Source organism: Pseudophryne corroboree, chromosome 3, assembly GCF_028390025.1.
Source record: "Pseudophryne corroboree isolate aPseCor3 chromosome 3, aPseCor3.hap2, whole genome shotgun sequence".
Lineage (NCBI taxonomy): Eukaryota > Metazoa > Chordata > Amphibia > Anura > Myobatrachidae > Pseudophryne > Pseudophryne corroboree.
The window spans coordinates 566,910,268-566,924,528 of record NC_086446.1 but is presented as its reverse complement, the minus strand read 5'-3'; the positions used below and the strand labels follow the sequence as shown (position 1 = coordinate 566,924,528).

The following is a 14,261-nucleotide window of genomic DNA, read 5'->3' as shown; positions in this document are numbered from 1 at the left end:
AAGACATCAACAGCACAGAACACTAAACGACATGCACGCAGTGTGTCCTGCCACATCTTTTATGGACATAATGAAAAATAGTAATATGTCAAATAAGGATGTGGCTTTTGGGATCAATTGGGCAGATGCATTAAACTGGAGAAGACATAAGGAAGTGATAAACCAGTGATATGTGCAAGGTGATAAAGGCACCAGCCAATCAGATCCTAACTGTTAATTTACATATTGGAGCTGATTGGCTGGTGCCTTTATCACCTTGAACATATCACTGGTTTATCACTTCCTTATGTCTTCTCCAGGTTAATACATCTGCCCCAATGCTCTGTAATACCTGCTCTATTTCCAGTGTGGTCCTCACCTGAGCACTACATTCTGGCCACACTATAGAACCCCATTGATACCACTGCCAACAGGCTACAGAGTCCTGCCTACATTTACTACAGATACGTCACAAACCAGTATATATGACTCCATGGATAGACAGTGTGTGCTTATACAGCTGAGTTGGTGATAGCAGTAACTGTAGAAACTAAATTATGATTGTCCTGACCTAGTCATTTCACGGCATGCATTTTCCAACCCGTCATCACCTATTTTCCTCAGGCCAAGTCTGTAGTTTCTCAGAAGGGATATAAATAAAATCATCTGTCATGGGAGACTATCCCGGGGAGGGTCATGTGAGACACTTTGCAAATTCTAAACTGGCATAACAGGGTATGAATTGCTTGGAATAGTGATTTGGCAGGCACCACAGCTACACACACTTACAAAAACTTTAATGATGACAAAAGACACAGACTCTTAAAATAGAACGAGTTCTCCTCTGCTCACGAATGAGGGCACAGGTTACATATATTACACCCACAGCCCCCGGAGAACGTGGGTCACCTCATGGAGCTGCTGCTGCAAGTCTGGACTCTCGGTCACTAGGGCAATTTGGGCTTCTAAATCCCGGTGAACTGATCTGTACCCAAAGTTTGGAGATCCGATGAGGGTAAGGCAGGGCATGTCTTTACCTGCAGGATACAGCCACAGACCTGCAGGAGGTGAAAAAGCAGACAGGGAATCAGCAGAGACAAGGGAAACCTTATATAACAAATATTCACACTTTACAAAAATGACACGCAGATGAATATAGCATCGGCATTGTGCTTATATAACAGAAAAAGGGATTAACACTTCCCACAAAAATATCTATGCACACACAGGCATTCACTTTACTGTAGCTTACTGGCAGTCTGAGTATATTAAGATTTACGGTCAGTAGCTTGTCAAGTTCAGCCAGTTTCATAACTCTAGACACCTGAGCGGTGTTTCTGTATAACAGAGAAAGCAGAAGTGGAACCAGAGCCAATCCAGACATTGTTCTTCCTGCACTCACACACACATTTATTTATGCAGAAATGTTAGTCATGCTTTGCAATTCAACATGTTTATGGAGACACACAGTATGGGCAATATTCTGAGTCGGATGCAGAGGTAGCATTATGCTAATACCGCAGCCAATGATCTTCATACGGAGATGCCCCAGCTGTACAAATCAGTCTTCAATGCGCCTTTAGTGGCAACATGGGACACACCATTGACATTTGCACAAGTCCTATGGCACGTGCAGTTTCTCCACCTGAACGTAACGTCCTGTGTGAGCATAAAAACATTGGCCATTTACGTGCAACATCACGCTGCGGCCACTTCTGGCCCTGTGTGTATACCTCTGAGCTTTAAACATTCCATGTAGCTGGACTCACCGAGATTGGGAACTTGCTGTTCAGATCATAGGAACACTCAAGCTTTATGTGCTATAGTCATAGGTACGTGAAGTATTTCAAAAGGGAAAGATTGTGCCAGGATGTAGCTGGTAAAGGATTAGATAGCTGCTGCACATACAGTCACCACCATTCTGCAACCTGCTCAGTGCTGATCATTTCTAAATGCACCACTTAATCTCAAATACAAGATTTCTGTTAACAATATTAATGTCACAATTTCCTGACCAGGAAACTACAACATTCTAAAGAGAGGATATACTCCGTCAGAAACACATTAAAGTGAATGGGAAACACTGTTCCCCTGTGACACCAGAGTCATTTTGCAAGTGCTGGATGCAGTTGTCCTGACAGCGGAATAGCTCTGATGACGGCATCACCAGTGTCCCTCATGTACTTCCAAAGCCTTTCATTCAGTGCACCTGTGTGACCTTGCCCAAACACACACGATATAGAAAAATTATTACACAGATAGCAGTAAAGTTTCACATTACCAAAAGCAGGAAATATTTAGTACAAATCACTGCAGAACTGCGCTTACTCAGCTGCCAAGCGACAGTCAATATAAATCTCAAATATGCCATGATATGTCAATGCAAATATACTGTATTTCTCTATCCATGCATACCAATTTAAAATAAGTATTTTTTACATTTTCTGAATTTACAAGCTATTTTTTTCAGCATGATCAACATGTTTTTTTTTTATATCCCAAGAATCCCTTCTCCTGTAAAGGGAAAATATCAGTGTAGCACGTCTCTTATCATTCTAATGTTATTATAATGTTATATAATCCTGATGTTTGATGGAAGAGTCATGCAGTGCCACCATACCTCTCTTGGGTGTCAAGAAAATTGGGCACAGGATACAAAGTTACCTTACTTTGGCTCATAATAATAGCAATATTAGGTTTTAGTTACGTTTGCCAAAAGCAATGTTATTGTGCAGGTCTAATTCCTCCTACTATTCCTGTGTATTTCGGAAAAGAAAACCAAAATTAGGCTCAGCCCAATCACAGCTTGCAAAAGGTCAGTACAAAAGTATTCCATTTGTGACAGATGTAACAGGAATAGCTCTAATCCTACCTAGACCACCTCATACAGGATGTACAATCTGGTGGTTTTGCCTGTGGCTACACAGAGCTTCCCTGCTTTAGAAATGATTGAAAACAAAGCAAGAGGATTTTATAATTAATTGCATAAAGACAGTGACTACACTTACAGGAATTGGCACAGGGGTCATTGATCCCTAATTATATTACTGTAGAAGAAAAGGCCATAGTCTCCTTAAAACACTAAATTATGCATAAATCAGCTTCTTAAATTACAGTCATGTAATTTTAATATTGCCTTTGTAGTTTAATGCAAATTAAGTATTTTTTTTTTTAAATAGAATATTTTTATTCGAAAAAGGAGCGGCAGTACAGACAAATCACTGTACATGAGAAATCAGGTAATACAGGATACGCATTACACCAGTTTAGAGTATATGTGAATCTCAGTTACAGGGTATATTACATCACATGTACATTTGTTCCCGTATGGTTACCAAACTCACGGTGCCAGGGGAAAAAAAAAAGCTAATGTCTGTAAACAGGTTATATATCGCATAGTAGACTTTTTTAATTTTCACCCCAGTTATCTAACAGTAGCAGCTCCACCTAGTAGACCGTAACATAGCCTACAAAAACTCCTATAACACTAATAGAAAAATAATAAAAGAAAAAGAAAAAAAAAAACCAATAGAATAAGAAGAAAAAGGAAGAGAAAGAAAAGACAAGAGGCAGTAGTACATTAACGCAGAAAATATGTGAGGTGTACATAGTAGCGAGTAATATCACAGCCTGGTATCACACGAACCCATAACACACACCTCTTCCGAGGCACAGTGCCTCTCACATCGCCAGGGCGGGGGAGGAGTACACAGAATTAATCCAAGGGGACCATATTTTCTCATACTTAGACATGGCGTTATTTTTCATGTACACATAGCGGTCTTTAAGGAGAGTATCATTGACCAGGGCTTTAAATGCCGATATAGAAGGGGAACGTGGGGCCATCCAAGTCCGTGCAATGCACACTTTGGCTAAAGCACAAATAGTACGAGCATAAAGGCCCTCCCACCTGGACCCCAAGGCAGGACCCCCCAATCCCAGTATACAAAATCTCGGAGACAGCATGCTCCCAGGCATCCCCGTGTGCTCCAGAATCGACCCGACCCCAGACCAAAACACCTGAATGGACGGACACTCCCACACCAGGTGCCAAAAGGATCCCCCGTCAACCCCGCATTTAGGGCAACTAGCTGCACTGCCAGCCCCAAACCTGGCCAACCGAGCCGGTGTCATATAGGATCTATGCAAGATAAAGAGCTGTATTTGTTGAAATCGGAGTGACTTGGTCACCACACTTGGGTATTCCAGGGCAAGTTCCCAATCCTCCTCGCTAATGGGGCCCAAATCACCCTCCCAACGCCCACGGAGACCCGACAGAGGGTCTGCGTGAAGAAGTGTTTTTAATAGGTACGAGCAGGTAAAAGATATCACCTTAACCCGGCCCAGCGAACTCAAAAAGGTCTTTATGGGGAAGTGGAGGAGCGCCGGGGGCGAGTCCCGGAATTGCGATTGCAGGGCATGCCAGAGTTGCAGGAACCTAAAAAAGTAAGAATTAGGGAAACCAAATTCCTCTTTCAGCTGATGGAACGACTTCAGTGTACCATTGATGTACAATTGGGATATGGAGACTATGGAGTACGGAGCCCACACCACCCCGCCCTTAAGGGCCCACAGCTCAGGTAGAGAAGTAGAGTGCCAGAGGGGAGTGTCCGGGTCCAAACCATCAAACCCAAGCAGGCCTCTCAAAGAGAGCCATATCTTCATGGCCTGGAAGACAATAGGGGGAGAATATCGAGAAACATTCCCACTCAATAAAACCTGCACCGGAGAGAGGCCCGGATAGTAGCACTGGAGAAACGCCCATTGTAATGTGCCGGTATCCCCGCCCTGTATCCAGGTGCTGAGGTGGTGCTGAGGTGTGATAACTGGGACGCATAATAGTACATTTGGAAGTTGGGAAGGGCTAGACCAGATCAGCTTTCAGCCTAGTGAGGGTGTTCAGCCCTATTCTAGGCCGCCTGTTGGCCCAGATCAGGGATGACAATATACCATTCAATTTCTTAAAGAATGCCGGGAAAATATAGACCAGGGATTGTAAAACAATATATAGTAAATTGGGCAGAATTATCATTTTAATTATACTAATCCTGCCAGTCACTGTCAGAGGAAGCTTGCACCACGCTCTCGACTTGCGTATAATCAGCTGCGTCAGTGGGTTTAGATTCAGGGGTATGAAGTCAGAGGGGTCGTTTGTAACCTGAATTCCAAGATATTTAAATTGGTCACTCCAACATAGCGGCAAGGAGAGCCTCGGGGTCTGAGGAGGAGAGCCAATAACAGGCATTATAAATGACTTGGGCTAGTTGATGCGGAGACCAGAAAAGCCACCGAATTCCTCAATGACCTGCAGCAAGACTGGCAAAGCCACAGCATAATCATGGAGGAAAAACAGCATGTCATCAGTGATCGCGCTGAGCCCAAAAAAAAGTGGGTCCCAGGGACCCCTCACTTTTAAAAATTGGGGTCCTACCGGTTCTGTTCTGGGTCCCATCGGAATTAAGGTTTTTATTAATATTAATCTTATTTGGACACTACAGAAGTGTTGCAAGGTGGGGGAATGGGGTGACAGTGCTGCTGGGCTGTGTAACATGCAGTACACTCTGCCCCAGAGCTTTAACTAGATATTTTGGTGCCCTTTGGCAGAAAGTGAATTGGAGCTCCACCTGCCAGAATCGAAACTACAGGCGGTGCGCGCCGCAGGCGCGCGCAAAAATTTACGGGCATGGCTTCATGGGGAAGGGGCGTGACCACATAATAGTGCCAATTCACATTACACCACACTGTAGCGCCGCTTATACACATTGCACCAGGTAGAATCTCCTATATACACTGCGCCAGGTAGAGCACGTTATACACACTGCGCCAGGTAGAGCACGTTATACACACTGCGCCAGGTAGAGCACGTTATACACACTGCGCCAGGTAGAGCACGTTACACACACTGCGCCAGGTAGAGCACGTTATACACACTGCGCCAGGTAGCGCACGTTATACACACTGCGCCAGGTAGAGCACGTTATACACACTGCGCCAGGTAGAGCACGTTATACACACTGCGCCAGGTAGAGCACGTTATACACACTGCGCCAGGTAGAGCACGCCGTTATACACACTGCGCCAGGTAGAGCACGCCGTTATACACACTGCGCCAGGTAGAGCACGCCGTTATACACACTGCGCCAGGTAGAGCACGCCGTTATACACACTGCGCCAGGTAGAGCACGCCGTTATACACACTGCGCCAGGTAGAGCACGCCGTTATACACACTGCGCCAGGTAGAGCACGCCGTTATACACACTGCGCCAGGTAGAGCACGCCGTTATACACACTGCGCCAGGTAGAGCACGCCGTTATACACACTGCGCCAGGTAGAGCACGCCGTTATACACACTGCGCCAGGTAGAGCACGCCGTTATACACACTGCGCCAGGTAGAGCACGCCGTTATACACACTGCGCCAGGTAGAGCACGCCGTTATACACACTGCGCCAGGTAGAGCACGCCGTTATACACACTGCGCCAGGTAGAGCACGCCGTTATACACACTGCGCCAGGTAGAGCACGCCGTTATACACACTGCGCCAGGTAGAGCACGCCGTTATACACACTGCGTCAGGTAGAGCACGCCGTTATACAAACTGCGTCAGGTAGAGCACGCCGTTATACACACTGCGTCAGGTAGAGCACGCCGTTATACACACTGCGTCAGGTAGAGCACGCCGTTATACACATTGCGTCAGGTAGAGCACGCCGTTATACACATTGCGTCAGGTAGAGCACGCCGTTATACACATTGCGTCAGGTAGAGCACGCCGTTATACACATTGCGTCAGGTAGAGCATGCCGTTATACACATTGCGCTAGGTAGAGCACGCCGTTATACACATTGCGCCAGGTAGAGCACGTACCTTCCGCACCACCAGGGCCCTGTGCTGTCACCGCTGTTTCCGTCAGGTAAAAGAAGTGAGAAGAAGTTTGAGGGGGGGGGGGCACCTCGGGAACAGGCTCCCCTGTCACAGGCCCGCTAGCTGGGCGTCCGTAGGGAAGCTGGGGACACCTGATGGTAATGGTGCAGCCCGCTCTTCTCACGGCAGCAGTATGGTGGCAGAGCACGGCAGGGGCTGGAGGTGAGGTTCCTGGCCGGTCACCGCTGCTCTCCTTCACACAGATCGCGGGAGAGCACACTGGAGGCAGCCGAGAGGGAGGCAGATATCGGGTTGGGAGGGAGCTGCAGTTCACGGTCTTGGCGAGTCACCGCCCGCCCGCAGCACAGCGTACAGCAGCCGCAGAGCCGTCTTCTCTCTCTGTCCGGCCCCCGTGTGAAGCCACTGCACGTGACCAGGAGGGGGCACCGCCAGACTGCCAGTGGTAAGGCTCCACCTCCGCTCTGTACGGGCAAGAAGCGCCGTCGCCGTCAATTTACAAGGAGTTGGCTGCAGCGGAGCGCGTCCCCGGGGACCCTTACATTTTTGAAAAGTGAGTCCCCGCCTTCAGATCCGGGTAAAATACGCGCTATAGCGTCCGCATAAAGGGCAATTTTGTCTACGCAAGGGCCCGTAGCAATTCCTTCGATGTCCGGGCACGTCCTAATAAGGCAGGCCAGAGGCTCTATGGCTGTAGCAAATAGGGCAGGGGAGAGGGGACAACCTTGTCTAGTACCCCGAGACAGGGTGAAGGAAGATGAAATGTAACCATTTACCAAGATCCTGGCACACGGAGTCTGATACAGCAGTCTGATCCACTGTATGAAATTAGGGCCAAAGCCCATGCATCTCATGACTCCCCAAAGGTAGGACCATTCAACGCTATCGAACGCCTTAGACGCATCCAATGAGACCACGACCGAGTCTGAGGGGAAGGCATGTGGAGCCTGTAGAATGGTATACAGCCGGCGCAAATTAATAGACGTGGACATACCCGGCATAAAGCCGGATTGATCCTGATGTATTATGGACTTGATAACCGAGTTAAGCCGAATCGCCAGAATCTTTGCATCAGTAGGAATAAGGGAGATCGGCCTATAGGACTCCAAGAGTCTGGGGTCCTTACCGGGCTTTGGTAACACTATAATAAACAGCCTCGGACATCGAGGGAGGAAGTTGATTAGTAGTAAACGTATCCGTAAACATCTTAAGCAACTGAGGGCCAAAGAACTCAATATGCGTTTTATACAGCTCAGCAGGGATGCCATCACAACCCGGAGACTTACCGCTGGGGGACAGACCCACAGCCGCAGTCACCTCCTCCAAAGTCAGAGGTGCCTCCAAAAGATTGCAAGCCTCAGAGGAGAGTCTGGAGAGGGGAACACTATTCAAGTATACACCTAAGTCTGCCACGGGGCACGCCAGCCGAGACTCATACAGATCCCTGTAATATGAAAGGAACAACTGCGCAATGTCTGGGGTGTTGTCTACAATGGAGCCATCAGGACCAGACATCTGCACAACCGTAGACTGCCTAAGTGTAGGGTGTCAAACTCTCCATGCATCCACCCACTGCACACTACTCAGGAAATCTGCAAATTTAGACGGGGTACCCCCTACCCCGGGAGCCAAAGGGGACCTCCACCTATCCAGAGACACATCCAACACATTTTTAAAGTCCCCCAAGCAAATAACAGGGGTATGGGGGGGGGGGGGGGGGGGGGGAAGAGGCAGCAAATGAGGTGGCTTTCTGCAAAACATCATATGAGAAAGGTGGAGTGACATATACTGATAGCAGGAAAAAATAAGATTTTAAACCTACCGGTAAATCTTTTTCTCCTAGTCCATAGAGGATGCTGGGGACTCCGTAAGGACCATGGGGTATAGACGGGCTCCGCAGGAGACATGGGCACTCTAAGACTTTAGATGGGTGTGAACTGGCTCCTCCCTCTATGCCCCTCCTCCAGACCTCAGTTAAAGAACTGTGCCCAGAGGAGACGGACAGTACGAGGAAAGGATTTTTGTTAATCTAAGGGCGAGATACATACCAGCCCACACCATATATACCGTACAACCTGGCATACACTAAACCAGTTAACAGCATGAACAAAACCGCATCAGCCAGAGACTGATCTCAACTGTAACATTACCCTTAATGTAAGCAACAACTATATACAAGCCTTGCAGAAATAGTCCGCACTGGGACGGGCGCCCAGCATCCTCTACGGACTAGGAGAAAAAGATTTACCGGTAGGTTTAAAATCTTATTTTCTCTTACGTCCTAGAGCAGGGGTGGCCAAACAGTCGATCGCGATCGACTGGCCGATCGCGGACATGCGACCAGTCGATCGCGATCTGCCGCCCAGCCACCCGAAGCCGCGCCTCTCCTGCCTGCCGCTCTGCCTCCTCAGTGACGGCAGAGTGTATAGCTCAAATCAGGTGCCGGTTCGTTAGCCAATGAGAGCTCGCGGACCGGCGCCTGATTTGAGCCATACACGCTGCCGTCACCGCCGGAGATTAGACTGAGAAGCAGGGCGGGCGGAAGACAGGAGAAGCGCGCGCTGCGCTCTCCATTCTGGTGAGCTCTACTATGGGGGCATATCTGGCATTGTGGGCACATGGCTCAGTGGGGGCATATCTGGCAATGTGGGGCATATCTGGCACTGTGGGGTCATATGTGGCACTGGGGGCATATCTGGCTCTGCGGGCACATGGCACTGTGGGGGCATATCTGGCACTGTGGGTACATGGCACTGTGGGGCATATCTGTAATCTGGCGCTGTGGGGGCATATCTGGCACTGTGGGCACATGGCACTGTGGGGGCATATCTGTATCTGGCACTGTGGGGGCATATCTGGCACTGTGGGGGCATATCTGTATCTGGCACTGTGGGGGCATATCTGGCACTGTGGGGGCATATCTGTAATCTGGCGCTGTGGGGGCATATCTGGCACTGTGGGCACATGGCACTGTGGGGCATATCTGTAATCTGGCGCTGTGGGGGCATATCTGGCACTGTGGGCACATGGCACTGTGGGGGCATATCTGTATCTGGCACTGTGGGGGCATATCTGGCACTGTGGGCACATGGCACTGTGAGGGCATATCTGGCACTGTGGGCACATGGCCCTGTGGGCACATGGCACTGTGGGGGCATATCTGTAATCTGGCGCTGTGTGGGCATATCTGGCATTGTGGGCACATGGCACTGTGAGGGCATATCTGGCACTGTGGGGCATATCTGGCACTGTGGGGGCATATCTGTAATCTCGCACTGTGGGGGCATATCTGTATCTGGCACTGTGGGGGCATATCTGGCACTGTGGGCACATGGCACTGTGGGGGCATGTGTATCTGGCACTGTGGGGGCATATGTGTTTGATGTTTTTACCTGTGGGGTCCAATATATTATTTTGTGTGAGGCAGTCATTACACTCTGTGCAGCAAGTCTACGTCCCTTTTTTTGTTATACCACGCCCCTTTTTTTTGCACGCGCGCTCTATTATTCCTCCTAGGTAGATCACAAAAGCTTTTTAGCTTTCTAAGTAGATCGCCAACTCCAAAAGTCTGGCCGCTCCTGTCCTAGAGGATGCTGGGGACTCCGTAAGGACCATGGGGATTATACCAAAGCTACAGACCGGGCGGGAGAGTGCGGATGACTCTGCAGCACCGATTGAGCAAACATGAGGTCCTCATTAGCCGGGGTATCAAACTTGTAGAATTTTGCAAAAGTGTTTGAACCCGACCAAGTAGCTGCCCGGCAAAGCTGTAATGCCGAGACGCCTTGGGCAGCCGCCCAAGAAGAGCCCACCTTCCTAGTGGAATGGGGCTTTACCGAATTAGGTAACGGCAATCCAGCCGTAGAATGAGCCTGCTGAATCGTGTTACAGATCCAGCGAGCAATAGTCTGTTTAGAAGCAGGAGCGCCAACCTTGTCGTCCGCATACAGGACAAACAGTGCCTCTGTTTTCCTCACTCGAGCCGTCCTGGCTACATAAATTTTTAAGGCCCTGACTACATCAAGGGTCTTGGAATCCTCCAAGTCACCCATAGCCACAGGCACCACAATAGGTTGGTTCATATGAAACGACTAAACCACCTTAGGTAGAAATTGAGGACGAGTTCTCAACTCTGCTCGATCCACATGGAAAATCAGATAGGGGCTCTTGTGAGACAAGGCCGCCAATTCGGACACCCGCCTCGCAGATGCCAAGGCCAACAACATGACCACTTTCCAAGTGAGAAATTTTAATTCAACCGTTTGAAGAGGTTCAAACCAGTGTGACTTAAGGAACTGTAACACCACGTTAAGGTCCCACGGTGCCACTGGGGGTACAAAAGGAGGTTGGATGTGCATCACTCCCTTTACAAAAGTCTGGACTTCTGGGAGAGAAGCCAATTCCTTCTGAAAGAATATAGATAAGGCCGAAATCTGCACCTTAATGGAGCCTAACTTTAGGCCCATATCCACTCCTGTCTGTAGAAAATGGAGAAAACGACCAGCTGAAAATCTTCCGTAGGAGCATTCTTGGCTTCGCACCAAGATACATATTTCCTCCAGATACGGTGATAATGTTTCGCCGTCACCTCCTTCCTAGCTTTTATCAGAGTAGGGATGACTTCCCCGGGAATACCTTTCCTAGCTAGGATTTGGTGTTCAACCGCCATGCCGTCAAACGTAACTGCGGTAAGTCTTGGAACACGCAGGGCCCCTGTTGCAACAAATCCTCCCTGGGAGGAAGAGGCCACGGATCTTCTGTGAGCATTTCCTGAAGATCGGAATACCAGGCTCTTCGAGGCCAATCCGGAACAATGAGTATTGTCTGCACTCTTTTTCGTCTTATGATTCTCAATATTTTTGAGATGAGCGGAAGAGGAGGGAACACATATACCGACTGAAAAACCCATGGTGTCACCAGGGCGTCCACCGCTACTGCCTGAGGGTCCCTCGACCTGGAACAATACATCCGAAGTTTCTTGTTGAGGCGCGACGCCATCATGTCTATTTGAGGAAGTCCACAACGACTTGTTATCTCCGCGAAAACTTCTTGATGAAGACCCCACTCTCCTGGATGGAGATCGTGTCTGCTGAGGAAGTCCGCCTCCCAGTTGTCCACTCCCGGAATGATAACTGCTGACAGAGCGCTTACGTGATTTTCCGCCCAATGAAGAATCCTGGTGGCTTCTGCCATTGCCACTCTGCTCCTTGTCCCGCCTTGGCGGTTTACATGCGCCACGGCTGTGACATTGTCTGACTGAATCAGAACGGGTAGGTCGCGAAGAAGATTCTCCGCTTGTCGTAGGCCGTTGTATATGGCCCTTAATTCCAGCACGTTGATGTGTAGACAAGCCTCCTGGCTTGACCACAGTCCCTGAAAATTTCTCCGTTGTGTGACTGCTCCCCATCCTCGGAGGCTCGCGTCCGTGGTCACCAGAACCCAGTCTTGAATGCCGAAACTGCGACCCTCTAGCAGGTGAGCACTCTGAAGCCACCACAGGAGAGACACCCTGGCCCTGTGGGACAGGCTTATTTTCTGATGAATTTGTAGATGGGACCCCGACCACTTGTCCAGAAGGTCCCACTGAAACGTCCTCGCATGGAACCTGCTGAAGGGGATGGCCTCGTAGGCCGCCACCATTTTTCCCAATACTCGAGTGCATTGATGAACTGACACTCTTTTTGGTTTTAGCAGGTCCCTGACCATGTTCTGGAGTTCCTGGGCTTTTTCCGTTGGGAGAAAAACCCTCTTCTTTTCCGTGTCCAGAATCATACCCAAAAATGATAGCTGAGTTGTCGGAATCAACTGCGACTTTGGTAGATTTAGGATCCAGCCGTGTTGCTGCAGCACTCTCAGGGAGAGTGACACGCTTTTCAGTAATTGATCTCTCGATCTCGCTTTTATCAGGAGATCATCCAAGTATGGGATAATTGTGACTCCTTGTCTGCGCAGGAGCACCATCATTTCCGCCATTACATTGGTGAAAATCCTCGGGGCCGTGGAAAGCCTAAACGGCAACGTCTGAAACTGGTAATGACAATCCTGTACAGCGAATCTCAAGTACGCCTAATGAGGGGGATAAATGGGGACATGAAGGTATGCATCCTTTATGTCTAGTGATACCATAAAATCCCCCCCTTCCAGGCTGGAGATCACTGCCCGGAGAGATTCCATCTTGAATTTGAACCTTTTCAAATACAGGTTCAGGGATTTTAAATTCAGAATGGGTCTGACCGAGCCATCCGACTTCGGGACCACAAACAGGGTTGAATAGTACCCTCTTCCCTGTTGCATTAGGGGAACTTTGATAATCACTTGCTGTTGACACAGCTTTTGAATGGCAGCTGAAACTATTTCCCTCTCTGGGGGAGAAGCTGGCAAAGCCTATTTGAAAAATCGGCGAGGAGGCACTTCTTCGAACTCCAGTTTGTAGCCTTGGGACACAATTTCGATCGCCCAAGGATCCAAATCCGACTGAACCCAGACCTGGCTGAAGAGTCGAAGACGTGCCCCCACCGGTGCGGACTCCCTCAGCGGAGCCCCAGCGTCATGCGGTGGATTTTGTAGAGGCCGGGGAGGACTTTTGTTCCTGGGAACTAGCCGTAGCAGGCGTTCTTTTCCCTCTACCTTTACTTCTGGCGATGAACTTATGCGACCGAAAGGACTGCATCTGATATTGAGGTGCTTTCTTTTGCTGTGGGGGAACATAAGGCAAAAAAGATGACTTACCCGCGGTAGCCGTGGAAACCAGGTCCGCGAGGCCCTCCCCAAATAAAACCTCACCCTTGTAAGGTAAAGTTTCCATATGTCTTTTTGAATCGGCATCACCCGTCCATTGGCGGGTCCACAGGGACAGTCTAGCAGAAATTGAACCCAACAGTCCAATGTCTCTCGCAGCCTCTCTCATATATAACGCTGCGTCTTTAATGTGACCCAAGGTCAACAGAATGCTATCCTTATCTAGGGTGTCAATGTCAGATGACAAGTTATCTGCCCATGCAGCAATTGCGCTACCCACCCATGCCGACGCTACTGCCGGTCTGAGCAAGGCACCCGTATGCGTATAAATTGATTTTAAGGTAGTTTCCTGTCTGCGATCAGCAGGATCCTAGAGGGCTGCCGTGTCTGGAGATGGTAGCGCCACCTTTTTGGACAAGCGAGCTAAAGCCTTGTCCACCGTGGGCGAGGATTCCCACCGTAACTTGTCCTGCGAGGGGAAAGGATACGCCATAATAATTCTCTTGGGAATCTGCAGTTTCTTGTCTGGAGTTTCCCAAGCTTTTTCAAATAAGGCGTTCAGCTCATGAGATGGGGGAAAGGTTACCTCAGGTTTCTTTTCCTTAAACATGCAGACCCTCGTGTCAGGGACAGAGGGGTCCTCTGTGATATGCAAAACA

General features: G+C 49.0%; 1 protein-coding gene across 2 annotated transcripts in view; it reads right to left on the bottom strand.

The window, feature by feature from the left end:
- The window catches only part of PGS1 (phosphatidylglycerophosphate synthase 1), a 172,675-nt gene that overhangs the window by 18,330 nt on the left and 140,084 nt on the right, over positions 1 to 14,261 (bottom strand). For both annotated transcript variants that reach the window (XM_063961311.1, XM_063961310.1), the window contains one exon: positions 889 to 1,037. In XM_063961311.1, coding sequence (XP_063817381.1) covers positions 889 to 1,037 — 149 coding nt within the window. The remainder of the gene's footprint in view (positions 1 to 888; positions 1,038 to 14,261) is intronic.